Source organism: Oncorhynchus kisutch, linkage group LG10, assembly GCF_002021735.2.
Source record: "Oncorhynchus kisutch isolate 150728-3 linkage group LG10, Okis_V2, whole genome shotgun sequence".
Taxonomy (NCBI): Eukaryota; Metazoa; Chordata; class Actinopteri; order Salmoniformes; family Salmonidae; genus Oncorhynchus; species Oncorhynchus kisutch.
The window spans coordinates 60,396,887-60,414,039 of NC_034183.2; the positions used below are offsets into that span (position 1 = coordinate 60,396,887).

The window sequence follows — 17,153 nt, forward strand, 5'->3', positions numbered from 1 at the left end:
CCGCCAGTGCCGCCAGTCTGCAAGCAGCCGCCAGTGCCGCCAGTCTGCAAGGAGCCGCCAGTGCCGCCATTCTGCAAGGAGCCGCCAGTGCCGCCAGTCTGCCAGGAGCCGCCAGAGCCGCCAGTCTGCCAGGATCCGCCAGAGCCTCCAGTGTTGTGTTGGTTACACCAGATAGGGCTGTTTTCGTTTTTTCACGTTGTTTTTGTATATTGTTCTATTTTCATCTTTATTAAAGATGTATCATAATAACCACGCTTGGTCCGTTTTGGTCCGCCTCTCCTTCAACAGAAGAATCCCGTTACATTGACATACTATAATATTGCTATGTATAATTCTGGCTATTCAGTTATGTTTTCTGTACCATGTACAAAATACTTATCTCAAAAAGGTCTCTTTGACATCTCGTGTCACCTTAATTTCAATACATTACAAATGGCTGAATAATATTAGCATGATTTACAGAAGGGTAATTCATGTTTTATTGAGTGTTAGAGCGTTGGTTTTAATTCAGTGGTTCAGGGTAGAGCAATCGATCAATTTGAATATGCACACTTGTTGATGCCTTGATTATTAAATGTTAAACATAAATTACCATTTTATAAATTACTAATTACATATTTGAGGTCTTTATTATTATTTTAAACCATAACAAATTGGGGGAAAAAAGGTTTATCTGTTTCTTTTGAAAGACACTTCTCAATAAAGACATGAGGGGAAAAAAAGTGTATAGTGTTTGAACTGTTTGAAATATTATACCATTAAGCACCTTTCTCATCGTGTTGGTGTGAACCAGTGTTATAACAGAATGATTTATGGAGCCTTCTGTCTGCCAGGCAGAAAGTAGGATTTCATTGGGTTCAAAGCTTTAACATCCTGAAGGTTGTTATTATTAGTGGACTGGCTGTTGACGACCAGGTATTCATCATCTCCTTTTATTTCTTGTATTTCTAGACTTTTTTTGTTGTTGTTTGTAAAAGACCAATAAACACATCCATTATAGAAAATATTTTTTTTCTTCTATATTTCTTGTGCAACACATTGATGTCCTCTTAGTCTTTCCCACAGTAGTTGTAGGTCAAGACTGTCTCCAAACTGATATGTGATGTATGGTCTATGTTACATTGCCATTCATTGTTCCCTTACTTCATTGTATTTGTGGTTATATTAAAACCCTGAGGGAGTGCGTAGATAGACTGTGCACAGACACACAATATTGTTGTAATATTAACTATTTCCTCTTTTTACGCAACATGAATGAATGATAGAGATTGCCTCTTATACAGTGCATTCAGAACGTATTCACACCCCTTGACTTTTTCCACATGTTATGTTACAGCCTTATTCAAAATGGATCTAAAAAATCATCAATCTACACACAATACCCCATAATGACAAAGTGAAGACAGGTTTTTAGACATTGTAGCAAATGTATACAAAATAAAAACAGAAATACTTGTACATGATTGTACATGATTTGAAAAGGCACACAGCCATCTATATAAGGTCCCAGTTCACAGTGCATGTCAGAACAAAAACCAAACCATGAGGTTGAAGGAATTGTCCTCCATCATTCCTAAATGGAAGAAGTTTGGAACCCCAAAGACTCCTAGAGCTGGCCGCCTGACCAAACTGAGCTATCAGGAACCTGATGGTCACTATGACAGAGCTCCAGAGTTCCTCTGTGGAGATTAGAGAAACCTCCAGGACAACCATCTCTGCAGCACTCCACCAATCAGGTCTTTATGGTAGAGTGGCCAGACTGAAGCCACTTCTCAGTAAAAGGCACATGACAGCACGCTTGGAGTTTGCCAAAAGCCACCTAAAGACTCTCAGAATATGAGAATCAAGATTCTTGAACTCTTTGGCCTGAATGCCAAGTGCCATGTCTGGAGGAAACCTGGCACCATTTCTACGGTGAAGCATGGTGGTGGCAGCATCATGCTGTGGGGATGTTTTTCAGCAGCAGGGACTGGTAGACTAGTCAGAATCGAGGGAAAGATGAATGGCACAAAGCACAGAGAGATGCTTGATGAAAACCAGCTCCAGAGTGTTCAGGATCTCAGACTGGGGCGAAGGTTCACCTTCCAACAGGACAACGACCCTTAGCACACAGCCAAGACAACGCAGGTGTGGCTTGGGGACAAGTCTCTGAATGTCCTTGAGTGGCCCAGCCAGAGCCCGGACTTGAACCTGATTGAACATCTCTGGAGACCTGAAAATAGCTGTGCAGCGATGCTCCCCATCCAACCTGACAGAGCTTGAGAGGATCTGCAGAGAAGAATGAGAGAAACTCCCCAAATACAGATGTGCTAAGCTTATAGTGTCATACCCAAGAAAACTTGAGGCTGTAATCGCTGCCAAAGGTGCTTCAACAAAGTACTGAGTAAAGGGTCTGAATTCTTATGTATATGTGATAGTTTAGCTTTATGTTGTCTTGATAAATTTGCAAAAAAATCTAAAAACCTGTTTTTGCTGTCATTATGGGGTAGATTGATGAGAAGAAGAAAAAATTAATTAATCCATTTTAGAATAAGGCTGTAACTTAACTAAATGTGGAACAAGTCAAGGGATCTGAATACTTTCTGAATGCACTGTAGGTACATTTATTCACTACCATGTACAGTAAAAGAACATTAATTGCACTCGGTCGGTGAGATGTTTTATATTTATATAATTGTAAACATACAGTAGATGGCCTAGAGTGGGTACATGCTTTGTGGTGTAGGCTGTTTCTTCTGGTGGTCTAGGGCAGCCTGATGTCCAGGTGGTCTAGGGCAGCCTGGTGTTCTGGTGGTCTAGGGCAGCCTGGTGTTCTGGTGGTCTAGGGCAGCCTGGTGGTCTAGGGCACCCTGATGTCCAGGTGGTCTAGGGCAGCCTGGTGTTCTGGTGGTCTAGGGCAGCCTGGTGTTCTGGTGGTCTAGTGCAGCTTGGTGTCTAGGTGGTTTAGGCCAGCGTGATGTCCTAATGGTCTAGGATAGTCTGATGGTGGTATAGGGCAGCTTGATGGTGGTGTAGGGATAATTGATGGTGGTCTAGGGCAGCTTGATGGTTGTCTAGGGCAGCTTGATGGTGGTGTAGGGCAGCTTGATGGTGGTGTAGGGCAGCTTGATGGTGGTGTAGGGCAGCTTGATGGGGGTCTAGGGCAGCTTGATGGGGGTCTAGGGCAGCTTGATGGTGGTCTAGGGCAGCTTGATGGTGGTGTAGGGCAGCTTCATGGGGGTCTAGGGCAGCTTGATGGTGGAGTAGGGCAGCTTGATGGTGGTGTAGGGCAGCTTGATGGTGGTCTAGGGCAGCTTGATGGTGGAGTAGGGCAGTCTGATGGTGGTCTAGGGCAGCTTGATGGTGGTCTAAGGCAGTTGATGGTGGTGTAGGGCAGCCTAATTCGATTAATCTGATGTTTCTTGGTGTGTGGTAGGTGCTACTCCAGGTGGTCCCTGAGCGCTGTGCCACTCCCTGAGTTTAATGATGGGTTCTCCTGGTCCTTCTCCTGGTAGTGAGGGGCCTGGTCTCCTTCACCTGCTCCACTTTAATGAGAAATGACAGGGAGATCTTACATGTACATACAATGTCTGAAAAATAACACATACAGAGGGATTACAGGTTAAAGGGATAACTCTTAATGCGTGGTCAATGAATCATCTTTCTAGCTTTGGTAAACACTTTTTTTTCTTGATGACTCATTGTCGTCATTGACTCCATTTGTGACATTCTTCTCATATTTGTGGCCTAGAGCCTTACCTGCAGACATAGAACAGGATGTAGGCAGTCTGTGCAATCTCCTTCAGCACAGTGGCCTCATCTGTCCTCAAGACATGTGCGTCATCCAGGCAGAGCCACCCACTGCCACGGCTGTCCAAAACATCACTGATGTAGTGGCCTAGGGAACAAGGGAAACAAAATAGAGTGTACATTAAGCTTTCATAATTGTGTGTGCGTGCCTGCATACCTGCGTGCCTGCCTACCTGCATGCCTGCATACCTGTATACATGTTGTCTCCCAGATGTGAGATCACACTTGACAATTTGTAGATATTGTCTGGCTGGTGTCTCTGTAAGGAAACACATTTAATAATAGGAATGTTATTTTGTCTACAGGATAGGGGTGCCTTCTATAACTGCCTTATCTTGATCCGCCCACTATCTCAACTGGATCTAATTATCTGTTATATATTTATTTCTCTCTCTCTCTCTCTCTCTCTCTCTCTCTCTCTCTCTCTCTCTCCTCACCACAGCGGCTGCCTGCTGCTTTTTCTCACTGTCAGCTGGTTTCTCTAGCTGGTCAGAGGAATTTGAAGCTGGTGGGGGTATATCAAATATAGTGTAAATACAAACCCCAGAAAGTGAAGTGGAAACCCATCAACAAATATACTCTTAACTTCAGCTTCCCACTTTTCTCCTCAACAGTCCTGTTTCATGAGAGGGTGTTCTGCATGAAGTCAGTAACACAATGTCCTACCTGGTCTATCAAGGGTGCCTTTCGGGGAGTTTGCAGGTGTGTTGTCCATGTTGTTTCTACCCAGGGAGCTTGCCCTGTGTAAATTGATGGCATTGAAAATAAATATCTAGTGTGTGAAAATCATGGTGTGTGTTGGCTACTCAATGTGCAATGTGCCCAAACAGAGTGTAAACCAACCTGGCTCCATACTGGACATGGGCTGTCTTCCCACATACGGCTGGGAGGGTTATTTCTGCAGGGATGGACATGGGATCATCCACCTTCTCTGGCTCCCAGTCACCTGCAGTAAATCGCTTGATATGAAGCATTAGGACCCTGCTCAGAGACAGACAGGCAGGCGGGCAGGCATTCACAAAGACAGACAGACAGACAGACAAACATTCACATACACAGACGAGCAGGCAGGCGTTCACACAGACAAAGGAATCAGTCTTGTACTCAAATCAATAACCCAGTTTGGTGAGTTAGATCAGGACTGTCAATTGTAATCTGAGATGATGATGGAGGGACTCACCGGGGCAGCGTGAGGAAGTGCCTAGTCACAGATGCCGTGCTGCCTGAGCACACCCTGCATGCACACTCTAACGCAGATGGCTAGGTGACAAAGGATAGCAATACAATTATGAACATTATGACATTAATGATAGTGTTCCTTGACATACTAACTCTTGGTTTAAGCTAAGTGCTGACCTTAAAGTAGAGGTCCAGGCTGTGTGGCAGGTAATGGCTCAGGCTCAGTGACAGGTGATTATAATCCTCCTGACCATACACTATAACTCCACAGCTTCAGAAGTACGGAGAGAAATGCATCAGCTATCCAACACAAACCTTTTGATCCCTCTACACACTATCTTAATGCTTTACCTCTGTATCCTGCATGTTATGCTGACATTAAACCTCCTCACAAATGTGATGACATCAAGGTACACCGTATACAAATGACAGCTGTTACCTGGTGCAGGTACGGGAAGTCTTCAGCTTGAATTCTAACTGCTTCACGGGGCAGGTGTATGGCTCTGGTGAGCCCTTTAATGCCATACCCTCCTCCTTCAGCTGAAAGAGGAGGAGCAACACACATTCATGGGCATCCTAAGAGAAGAATGGGAAAGAAGCAGAAAATACATCAACAACTACAACTGAAACAGAGCTGAGGAAAAACACTGTCACGTGTCCCAGGTTTATTGTTAAGTGAGTCTTTTAGCAAATAATATCTTACCTGTTCATAGTCTTCCTCATAGTCCTCATTGACAACGGAAAGACAGCGCTTGACTGTTTGAAGGATTTTCTTATTTTCCTTGTTCTTAGCATTAACAGTGCCTCCAGAAAGCCTGGCCTGATGTAACTTGGCAAAGCAGCTGTGGAGGGAGACAAAGAGCATGCATTCATGTTTCACTCTCTCACCTTGGCCACAGATTAGCTCTGTGCTTCTACTTTAGCCTCTGATCAAATATGATTCAACTGATTCCTGGCTGTGACAGGAAATCATCTCTGGTGTTAATCAGAAGCTGAGTTGGGTGTGGTTTTATCTTAAAAATCATATGAGGCACTAAGAGTGTACGAAGGACAATATAAATCCATCCATCCATACATACTTACATTCATACATACATACAGTGGGGCAAAACATTATTTAGTCAGCCACCAATTGTGCATGTTCTCCCACTTATAAAGATGAGAGAGGCCTGTAATTTTCATCATAGGTACAGTTCAACTATGACAGACAAAATGAGAAATAAAATCCAGAAAATCACTTTGTAGGATTTTTTATGAATTTATTTGCAAATTATGGTGGAAAATAAGTATTTGGTCAATAACAAAAGTTTATCTCAAAACTTTGTTATATACCCTTTGTTGGCAATGACAGAGGTCAAACGTTGTCTGTAAGTCTTCATAAGGTTTTCATACACTGTTGCTGGTATTTTGGTCCATTCCTCCATGCAGATCTCCACTAGAGCAATGATGTTTTGGGGCTGTTGCTGGGCAACACAGACTTTCAACTCCCTCCAAAGATTTTCTATGGGGTTGAGATCTGGAGACTGGCTAGGCCACTCCAGGACCTTGAAATGCTTCTTACGAAGCCACTCCTTCGTTGCCCAGGCGGTGTGTTTGGGATCATTGTCATGCTGAAAGACCAAGCAGCGTTTAATCTTCAATGCCCTTGCTGATGGAAGGAGGTTTTCACTCAAAATCTCATGATACATGGCCCCATTCATTCTTTCCTTTACACAGATCAGTCGTCCTGGTCCCTTTGCAGAAAAACATGCTTCACAGTAGGTATGGTGTTCTTTGGATGCAACTCAGCATTTTGGTTTCATCTGACCATATGACATTCTCCCAATCTTCTTCTGGATCATCCAAATGCTCTCTAGCAAACTTCAGACGGGCCTGTACATGTACTGGCTTAAGCAGGTGGACACGTCTGGCACTGCAGGATTTGAGTCCCTGGCGGCGTAGTGTGTTACTGATGGTAGGCTTTGTTACTTTGGTCCCAGCTCTCTGCAGGTCATTCACTAGGTGGGGGACCTAGTGAATGACCTGCAGAGAGCTGGGACCAAAGTGTGGTACTGGGATTTTTACTCACTGTTCTTGTGATCATTTTGACCCCACGGGTGAGATCTTGCGTGGAGCCCCAGATTGAGGGAGATTATCAGTGGTCTTGTATGTCTTCCCTTTCCTAATAATTGCTCCCACAGTTGATTTCTTCAAACCAAGCTGCTTACCTATTGCAGATTCAGTCTTCCCAGCCTGGTGCAGGTCTACAATTTTGTTTCTGGTGTCCTTTGACAGCTCTTTGGTCTTGGCCATAATGGAGTTTGGAGTGTGACTGTTTGAGGTTGTGGACAGGTGTCTTTTATACTGATAACAAGTTCAAACAGGTGCCATTAATACAGGTAACGAGTGGAGGACAGAAGAGCCTCTAAAATAAGAGGTTACAGGTCTGTGAGAGCCAGAAATCTTGCTTGTTAGTAGGTGACCAAATACTTATTTTCCACCATAATTTGCAAATAAATTCATTAAAATTCGTACAAAGTGTACCTATGATGAAAATTACAGGCCTCTCCCATCTTTTTAAGTGGGAGAACTTGCACAATTGGTGGCTGACAAAATACTTTTTTGCCCCACTGTACATAAATACATGCATACATACATACATGCATGCATGCATGCATACATACATACATACATACATACATACATACATACATACATACATACATACATACATACATACATACATACATACATACATACATACATACATACATACATACATACATACATACATACATACATACATACACACACACATACATACATACATACATACAGTATACTGAACAAAAATATAAATGCAACATGTGAAGTATTGGTCCCATGTTTCATGAGCTGAAATAAAAGATCCTATACATTTTCCATACACACAAAAAAGCTTATTTCTGTGCACAGATTTGTTTGCATATCTGTTAGTGAGCATTTATCCTTTGCCAAGATAATCCATCCACCTGACAGGTGGCATATCAAGAAGCTGATTAAACAGCATGATCATTACACAGGTGCACCTTGTGCTGAGGACAATAAAAGGCCACTCTAAAATGTGCAGTTTTGTTACACAACACAATACCACAGATGTCTCAGGTTTTGAGGGAGTGTGCAATTAGCATGCTGACAGCAGGAATCTCCACCAGAGCTATTGCCAGAGAATTGAATGTTCATTTCTATACCATAAGCCATCTCCAACATTGTTTTAGAAAATTTAGCAGTATGTCCAACCGGCCTCCCAACCGCAGACCACGTGTAACCACACAAGCCCAGGACCTCCATATCCAGCTTCTTCACCTGCGGCATCGTCTGAGGGGGTGCTGAGGAGTACTTCTGTCTGTAATAAAGCTCTTTTGTGGGGAAATCTCATTCTGATCGGCTGGGCCTAACTCCCCAGTGGGTGGGCCTATGCCCTCCCAGCCCCACCCATGGCTGCACCCTTGCTCAGTCGTGAAATCCATAGATTATGGCCTAATGAATTTATTTCAATAGACTAATTTCCTTATATGAATTGTAACTGAGTAAAATCTTTGAAATTGTTGCATGTTGCGTTTATATTTTTGTTTAGCACACATACATAAATAGATAAATACATACATAGATAAATAGATAAATACATACATACATACATACCACAGGAGGTTGATAGCACCTTAATTGGGGAGGACGGGTTCGTGGTAATGGCTGGAGCGGAATCAGTGGAATGCTATCAAATACATCAAACATATAGTTTCCATGTGTTTGATGCCATTCCATTTGTTCCGTTTCAGACATCATTACGAGCCGTCCTCCCCTCAGCAGCCTCCACTGACACATACATCGAGGCGGAACTTGTGTACTGTAACTATAAGCGTCTAGGTGGGTGGGTCAGTGTGTGTACAGGTGGGACAGGAGGGTGAGAGCGAGGCTGTATACCATAGCAGTTTAGAGGAGGGGGAGGAACTCCAGATGTTCTGCTGTCTCAGGATGTCTCTGCAAAATGCTGGCAGCCCCAGCAGGCACTGCAGAGCAGAGTTCATGAAGCAGGTGTTGCCAATATTAGGCAACCTGTGGGAAAGAAGCCATCAGATACACACTAATATCTGAACTGTGGACCAAAGGTAAAGTAATGAATGTATTTGTAAGGCATGAACACAAGATAACTCTGAGTACCACACTGAATTATTTAAAACAAAAAGCAGAGCTCAGAGATAAGAGTAGGTGTGTGTGTGTGTGTGTGTGTGTGTGTGTGTGTGTGTGTGTGTGTGTGTGTGTGTGTGTGTGTGTGTGTGTGTGTGTGTGTGTGTGTGTGTGTGTGTGTGTGTGTGTGTTTTACCCGAAGAGCTTGGTGTTGTCTTCGCCCTCGTCTGTGCAGCTCTGCTCCCCCAGCTGGGTGCTACTCTTGCTGACCAGGTTGGGGAGGCGAGCCATGGCTTCCCGAGACCTGACCAATGGCCTGGAGGAAGAGAGACAGGGTAGAGGCCTCAGTAGCAGTAGCTCAACACCAATCCGTCTGTTTGAACACTGTTTTAATGTACAGGCATACATATATTCCTTACCATGTCAGGGTGTGAGTGACCACTCTTATGTAGAGTTGAGTGAGATGAAGGTGGCTATTGTCTACAGTACTTACCTCTCCAAGGAGACAGAGGAAGCCTTCAGGTCAATGGAGGCCTCTGCAGAGAGAGACAGAGAGACGGAGAGCGGTATAAGAGAGAAGCTTTGTCAAAGATGAATTGAGAAAAATAGCACCAAAAAATGGCACCCGTTTACAGACCTGCAATGCCAGCAAATAGGGGTATCATTCTCTTTGGAACAACTGCTCCCACCTCTTTGACCTCAGAGCTCATAAGATCTCTGTAAAGACACACAGACATATGCATTAGGTTAGCTATATTATATTGGCTTTTTCATTTCAATGGTTGGCATGAAATGTGATATCAGGCTGCAGTACCTGGCAGTCTCACTGTCTTTGTTGGTCTCTCCATGGTGGTCCAGGGGGTTTGGAGAGGAGGACAGGGGGGCAGGGGAGGAGACGTGGGTTGTGGAGGAAGGGCAGGCAGGACTGGGGGGAGTGGCAGAGGAGGAAAACTGAGTTGAGACAGCCAGGGAAACAGAAGATGCACTAAAAGGGGAGGAGGTCTGTGATCCTTCCAATGAAGAAGAAGAAGAAGAAGAAGAAGAAGAGAGAGATGACATGTGGAGAGAGGAGAGGCAAGAGAGGCCGAAGAACTTGGAGAGAGTGGAAGGGGATCTGGCAGGGGATCCAGGGGGTGAGGGGGATGGAGTGCCGATTGGTGTTCGGCCAGACAAGGGGTTGAGGGGCGTCAGAGATGTTGTAGACGGTTTCAAATGGAAAGAAGAGACAAAGGAAGAATCAAGTTGGTCGTGATCCTTTACGTTCTTCTTCTCCCGGTTTTTCCAAACTGACGCAGTTACCATGCTGGCATCCAATGACGTCAGTTTGGGTGGGATTGGGAACGGCGATGGACAGCGGCTCCCAATCCCGAGGCGAACTCTGCACTTCTTTTTCTGTTTGGAGAAACATTATATATGTTATATTTGAACTAGCAGCAAATGTCACAAATTGCCTAGTAATATAAAGGTAAAATAAATAAATTATCTGACCATAAAATAAAGAATTTGTCGCCCAATCATATTGAATTCTGTATCATAGGCAGACAAATAGCAAAAATAAAACCATTGTAACCATCATACAGTTATACCCTCTGTCCCAAATCCTGCCATTTGGCACACATAAATAGACAATGAAACAACTAGGAATAGCTGAAAAGAATAGACTCTAAAGCGTAACAGAATTAGACAAATTCTAGCCCAGAATAGACATATACCTTTTTACAGCAACACAAACATCCCATTTCAGTGTATTTGTAGACTATGCCTGGGTTTGCAGAACATCAAAATATGTTGCCTATTTCACATTGTGATGTCATAAACCAAATGATGATGCGCCTGTCTATGCGTTACCAGCGTAAATAGCCAACAAATCACACACACCAAAATGTTGAAAAATAATTAACAAAATGAATTTATCGTGTATTCAGAGTTGGGATATGGGAAGAGTCTAGGACATTCGAAGTAACGTTACTGTCTATCAGAATCAAAACAACTTTTATTGGCCAAGTGGCCTACATTCACACATTCACAGAATTTGACTCGATGAATTGGTGCTGCCAGCAATAGACAAACGTAAAGACACATTTACAGCCTATACAATATACAGTAAACATAAAACATATTTATTAGCTTCTATCTTCTTAAGATACTTGAGAGTAACATTTTATTATGGAAAGTAAAATGCCTATTTCACTTCAGTTGACGATCATCTGATACAGATCGAACGTAGCTTTGCAATGGTTGTTAGGAGGACCTTTGAAATAGAAAAGGAGAGCTGGACACTCTAACTCAGACTCAATAATTTAATAACCTAATATTGTCACGTTCTGACCTTTATTTCCTTTGTTTTGTCATTATTTAGTATGGTCAGGGCGTGAGTTGGGGTGGGCAGTCTATGTTTGTTTTTCTATGATTTGGGGATTTCTATGTTTCGGCCTAGTATGGTTAGTTGTCTCTGATTGAGAATCATACTTAGGTAGCCTGGGTTGCACTGTTTGTTTGTGGGTGATTGTTTGTTTCAGCGCAGTTCGCATTAGCGTCACGGTTGTTATTTCGTTTATTGTTTTTGTATAGGGTTTTAGTGTTCAGTGTTTTCTTTATTAAAATTAATGATGAACACATACCACGCCGCATTTTGGTCCTCCGATCCATCTCGCCTCTCCTCTTCAGATGAAGAGGACGACCGTGACAAATATCCAACCTTTCCGACCGACAAACTGTCTTCATCAGCGTATACCGTCAGGAGCACCTTAACACAGATGGATATATTAATCTCTGACCGTACCTCATTGAAAAGGTGCCACTCCGCCTCCCGGTTGGCGCAGTACTGTACTGCAGCGCCAGCTGTGCCATCAGAGACTCTGGGTTCGCGCCCAGGCTCTGTCGTAACCGGCAGCGACCGGGAGGTCCATGGGGCGACGCAGAATTGGCCTAGCGTCGTCCAGTAACCACTGGACCATAGGACTGCTGAGTATTGTAAGTATTAGTATTGACTGTTCATCATTGTTGTCTGTTGTGACTCCTAGCTGGGTCAGATGGAGAAGGCCAACTCTTGCATGAAGCAGCTGAAGAGGCAGCTTGAGGAGGCTGAGGAGGAGGCCACACGTGCCAACGCCTACCACAGGAAGCTGCAGAGGGAGCTGGACGATGCCACTGAGGCCAGCGAGGGTCTCAGACGTGAGGTCAACACACTCAAGAGCCGCCTCAGGTATTTAGAGCCCCCCCCCACACACACACAAACAGTTGTGTATATTGGCCAAATTGATGGTCCTCGTTACTAATACCTCTCCACCTCTCCTGGCCCCCTCTGTCCCCTGCAGGCGTGGAGGCCCCATCAGTTTCTCCTCCAGCCGCTCAGGCAGGCGTCAGCTGCAGGTGGAGGGAACATCGCTCTACCTCCTATCTGACAATGAGGTGGAAAACAAGACCACGGACGCCAATGCCAACGAGACGCCAGCAGCTCCCCAACCAGAGTAGACGCGCTCCCTCCAGCCCACACGCAGCATGGCCTCTGCCCCCACAAACCTTACCCCTGTCCTCCTAACCCCAGACACCAGCAGTGGACCCCACTACTCTGCCTTACCCTTCTATGGCAAGCTGCAGGGCCAAGCAAATCCATCATCTCCTCTATATGAATATACCGCACATCCAGCCTTGGATTCATTTTTAACATCAATTGCAGATAAAAGTGCATTTAAATTGCATAGGCGTCTGAGTGTGCATAGGCACTCGAAAACAAGTAGCAGGAGTTTACCATAATTATGTTAAGCTACTTCCCTGGAACAGCCATTAGAATCAAACAGCCCTCTTGCTAGAATTAACCTCTGTCATTTCAGCTGGTTTACTGGCACACAGGTGGACGACTCACACAAGTCGGTAAAAACATGTCTTTCATGATTGTACAGTATTGGACCAGGAAATGTAAAACAAAGCACAGCATAAGCGAGGGAATTATTTTTAATTGGTAGCCTAAATGATGATCCCACCAAATGTTTTCATCAAAACCACCACTGTCATAGAGATACTGCAATCCACTTAGTTTAGTATATAAATAACTGTGAATAACTCTTTGGTAGCAGGTTTGTAGTAAATTAGATTGTACCATGCCATGTTGCCTCAGCATTCCCCCTATATATATGACCAGCAAAAGACCCTGTTAACTTTACCAATATAACCTTGTCCAATAACCCACCATTTTATATTTGACATATCAATCTACTTTAAGTGGTGTACGATAATGTGTGGAATTAGGTTTGTCAGACTTGGAACAAAGGCCCTTTTTTCAGAAAGACAGCCCAAATGTGTGCTTGACTGTCACACCCTGACCATAGTTTGCTTTGTATGTTTCTATGTTTTGTGTGATCTGAGTGGGCATTCTATGTTGGATGTCTTGTCTGTTTCTGTGTTTGGGCCTGATATGGTTCTCAATCAGAGGCAGGTGTTAGTCATTCTCTCTGATTGGGAACCATATTTAGGGAGCCTGTTTGGTTTTTTTATTTATTTTTTTATTTGATTTCACCTTTATTTAACCAGGTAGGCTAGTTGAGAACAATTTCTCATTTGCAACTGCGACCTGGCCAAGATAAAGCATAGCAGTGTGAACAGACAACACAGAGTTACACATGGCGTAAACAATTAACAAGTCAATAACACAGTAGAAAAAAAGGGGAGTCTATACATTGTGTGCAAAAGGCATGAGGAGGTAGGCGAATAATTACAATTTTGCAGATTAACACTGGAGTGATAAATGATCAGATGGTCATGTACAGGTAGAGATATTGGTGTGCAAAAGAGCAGAAAAGTAAATCAATTTAAACAGCATGGGGATGAGGTAGGTAAAAATGTGTGGGCTATTTACCGATAGACTATGTACAGCTGCAGCGATCGGTTAGCTGCTCAGATAGCAGATGTTTGAAGTTGGTGAGGGAGATAAAAGTCTCCAACTTCAGTGATTTTTTTTTGTTGCAATTCGTTCCAGTCACAGGCAGCAGAGAACTGGAACGAAAGGCGGTGTTGGGGTTTGTGGGTGATTGTTCCTGTCTTTGTGTTGGTTACACCAGATAGGGCTGTTTTCGTTTTTTCACGTTTTTGTATATTGTTCTATTTTCATCTTTATTAAAGATGTATCACAATAACCACGCTGCGTTTTGGTCCGCCTCTCCTTCAACAGAAGAATCCCGTTACATTGACATACTATAATATTGCTATGTATAATTCTGGCTATTCAGTTATGTTTTCTGTACCATGTACAAAATACTTAACTCAAAAAGGTCTCTTTGACATCTCGTGTCACCTTAATTTCAATACATTACAAATGGCTGAATAATATTCGCATGATTTACAGAAGGGTAATTCATGTTTTATTGAGTGTTAGAGCGTTGGTTTTAATTCAGTGGTTCAGGGAAGAGCAATCGATCAATTTGAATATGCACACTTGTTGATGCCTTGATTATTAAATGTTAAACATAAATTACCATTTTGTAAATGACTAATTACATATTTGAGGTCTTTATTATTTTAAACCAGAACAAATTGGGGGGAAAAAAGGTTTATCTGTTTCTTTTGAAAGACAATAAAGACATGAGGGGAAAAAAGTGTATCGTGTTTGAACCAGTTTCATAGCTTTAGTGTCATATTATACCATAAGCACCTCTCCCATCGTGTTGGTGTGAACCAGTGTTATAACAGAATGATTTATGGAGCCTTCTGTCTGCCAGGCAGAAAGTAGGATTCCATTGGGTTCAAAGCTTTAACATCCTGAAGGTTGTTATTAGTGGACTGGCTGTTGACGACCAGGTATTCATCATCTCCTTTTATTTCTTGTATTTCTAGACTTTTTTTGTTGCTGTTGTAAAAGACCAATAAACATATCCGTTATAGAAAACATATTTTTTCTTCTATATTTCTTGTGCAACACATTGATGTCCTCTTAGTCTTTCCCACAGTAGTTGTGGGTCAAGACTGTCTCCAAACTGATATGTGATGTATGGTCTATGTTACATTACCATTCATTGTTCCCTTACTTCATTGTATTTGTGGTTACATTAAAACCCTGAGGGAGTGCGTAGATAGACTGTGCACAGACACACAATATTGTTGTAATATTAACTTTTTCCTATTTTTACCCAACATGAATGAATGATAGAGATTGCCTCTTATACAGTGCATTCAGAACGTATTCACACCCCTTGAATTTTTCCACATGTTATGTTACAGCCTTATTCAAAATGGATCTAAAAAATCATCAATCTACACACAATACCCCATAATGACAAAGTGGAGACAGGTTTTTAGACATTGTAGCAAATGTATACAAAATAAAAACAGAAATACTTGTACATGATTGTACATGGTTGGAACGGCACACACCTGTCTATTTATTTAATTTATTTTTGATTTCACCTTTATTTAACCAGGTAGGCAAGTTGAGAACAACTTCTCATTTACAATTGCGACCTGGCCAAGATAAAGCAAAGCAGTTCGACATACAACAACACAGAGTTACACATGGAGTAAAACAAACATGCAGTCAATAATAAGGTATAAACAAGACTATATACGATGTGAGCAAATGAGGTGAGATAAGGGAAGTAAAGGCAAAAAAAAGGCCATGGTGGCAAAGTAAATACAATATAGCAAGTTAAACACTGGAATGGTAGATTTGCAGTGGAAGAATGTGAAAAGTAGAAATAGAAATAATGGGGTGCAAAGGAGCAAAATAAATAAATAACATAAATACAGTAGGGAAAGAGGTAGTTGTTTGGGCTAAATTATAGGTGGGCTATGTACAGGTGCAGTAATCTGTGAGCTGCTCTGACAGTTGGTGCTTAAAGCTAGTGAGGGAGATAAGTGTTTCCAGTTTCAGAGATTTTTGTAGTTCGTTCCAGTCATTGGCAGCAGAGAACTGGAAGGAGAGGCGGCCAAAGAAAGAATTGGTTTTGGGGGTGACCCTAGAGATATACCTGCTGGAGCGCGTGCTACAGGTGGGTGATGCTATGGTGACCAGCGAGCTGAGATAAGGGGGGACTTTACCTAGCAGGGTCTTGTAGATGACATGGAGCCAGTGGGTTTGGCGACGAGTATGAAGCGAGGGCCAGCCAACGAGAGGGTACAGGTCACAATGGTGGGTAGTATATGGGGCTTTGGTGACAAAACGGATTGCACTGTGATAGACTGCATCTAATTTGTTGAGTAGGGTATTGGAGGCTATTTGTAAATGACATCGCCGAAGTCGAGGATGGTAGGATGGTCAGTTTTACAAGGGTATGTTTGGCAGCATGAGTGAAGAATGCTTTTTTTGCGAAATAGGAAGCCAATTCTAGATTTAACTTTGGATTGGAGATGTTTGATGTGGGTCTGGAGGGAGAGTTTACAGTCCAACCAGACACCTAGGTATTTGTAGTTGTCCACGTATTCTAAGTCAGAGTAGTGATGTTGGACAGGCGGGCAGGTGCAGGCAGCGATCGGTTGTAGAGCATGCATTTAGTTTTACTTGTATTTAAGAGCAATTGGAGGCCACGGAAGGAGAGTTGTATGGTATTGAAGCTTGCCTGCAGGGTTGTTAACACAGTGTCCAAAGAAGGGCCAGAAGTATACAGAATGGTGTCGTCTGCGTAGAGGTGGATCAGAGACTCACCAGCAGCAAGAGCGACATCATTTGATGTATACAGAGAAGAGAGTCGGTCCAAGAATTGAACCCTGTGGCACACCCATAGAGACTGCAGAGGTCCGGACAGCAGAGCCTCCGATTTGACACACTGAACTCTATCAGAGAATTAGTTGGTGAACCAGCCGAGACAATCGTCTGCCGACGAGGATGTGGTGATTGACAGAGTCAAAAGCCTTGGCCAGATCAATGAATACGGCTGCACAGTCATGTTTCTTATCGATGGCGGTTAATATATCGTTTAGGACCTTGAGCGTGGCTGAGGTGCACCCATGACCAGCTCTGAAACCAGAGAAGGTATGGTGAGATTCGAAATGGTCGCTAATCTGTTTGTTGACTTGGCTTTCGAAGACCTTAGAAGGCAGGGTAGGATAGG

General features: G+C 43.1%; 2 protein-coding genes across 7 annotated transcripts; one reads left to right on the forward strand and one right to left on the reverse strand.

The window, feature by feature from the left end:
- Nucleotides 1-3,275: 3,275 nt before the first annotated feature.
- LOC116375899 (ubiquitin carboxyl-terminal hydrolase 29) lies at nt 3,276-11,845 on the reverse strand. 5 transcript variants are annotated; one of them, XM_031834421.1, is made up of 16 exons: nt 11,736-11,845; nt 9,929-10,506; nt 9,752-9,831; nt 9,608-9,650; nt 9,311-9,430; nt 8,911-9,042; nt 5,672-5,810; nt 5,408-5,544; nt 5,146-5,239; nt 4,970-5,049; nt 4,633-4,770; nt 4,456-4,529; nt 4,227-4,294; nt 3,979-4,048; nt 3,739-3,877; nt 3,276-3,524 (listed from the first exon to the last, which is right to left on the reverse strand). In XM_031834421.1, the coding sequence occupies exons 2-16, from the start codon at nt 10,414-10,416 to the stop codon at nt 3,419-3,421; spliced, it is 1,908 nt and encodes a 635-aa protein (XP_031690281.1). In that variant the 5' UTR covers nt 10,417-10,506; nt 11,736-11,845; the 3' UTR covers nt 3,276-3,418. The 5 variants fall into 5 exon arrangements, 4 of the variants coding, with proteins under 4 accessions (XP_031690281.1, XP_031690282.1, XP_031690283.1 ...); XR_004211311.1 differs by lacking the exon at nt 4,227-4,294 and having other exon boundaries at nt 3,408-3,524; nt 3,963-4,048; XM_031834423.1 differs by lacking the exon at nt 3,276-3,524 and having other exon boundaries at nt 3,754-3,877; nt 3,963-4,048.
- On the forward strand, nt 11,793-13,159 carry LOC116375900 (myosin heavy chain, embryonic smooth muscle isoform-like). 2 transcript variants are annotated; one of them, XM_031834427.1, is made up of 3 exons: nt 11,793-11,908; nt 12,138-12,319; nt 12,432-13,159. In XM_031834427.1, the coding sequence occupies exons 2-3, from the start codon at nt 12,147-12,149 to the stop codon at nt 12,586-12,588; spliced, it is 330 nt and encodes a 109-aa protein (XP_031690287.1). In that variant the 5' UTR covers nt 11,793-11,908; nt 12,138-12,146; the 3' UTR covers nt 12,589-13,159. The 2 variants fall into 2 exon arrangements, with proteins under 2 accessions (XP_031690287.1, XP_031690286.1); XM_031834426.1 differs by lacking the exon at nt 11,793-11,908 and having other exon boundaries at nt 12,125-12,319.
- The last annotated feature ends 3,994 nt before the right edge of the window (nt 13,160-17,153 follow it).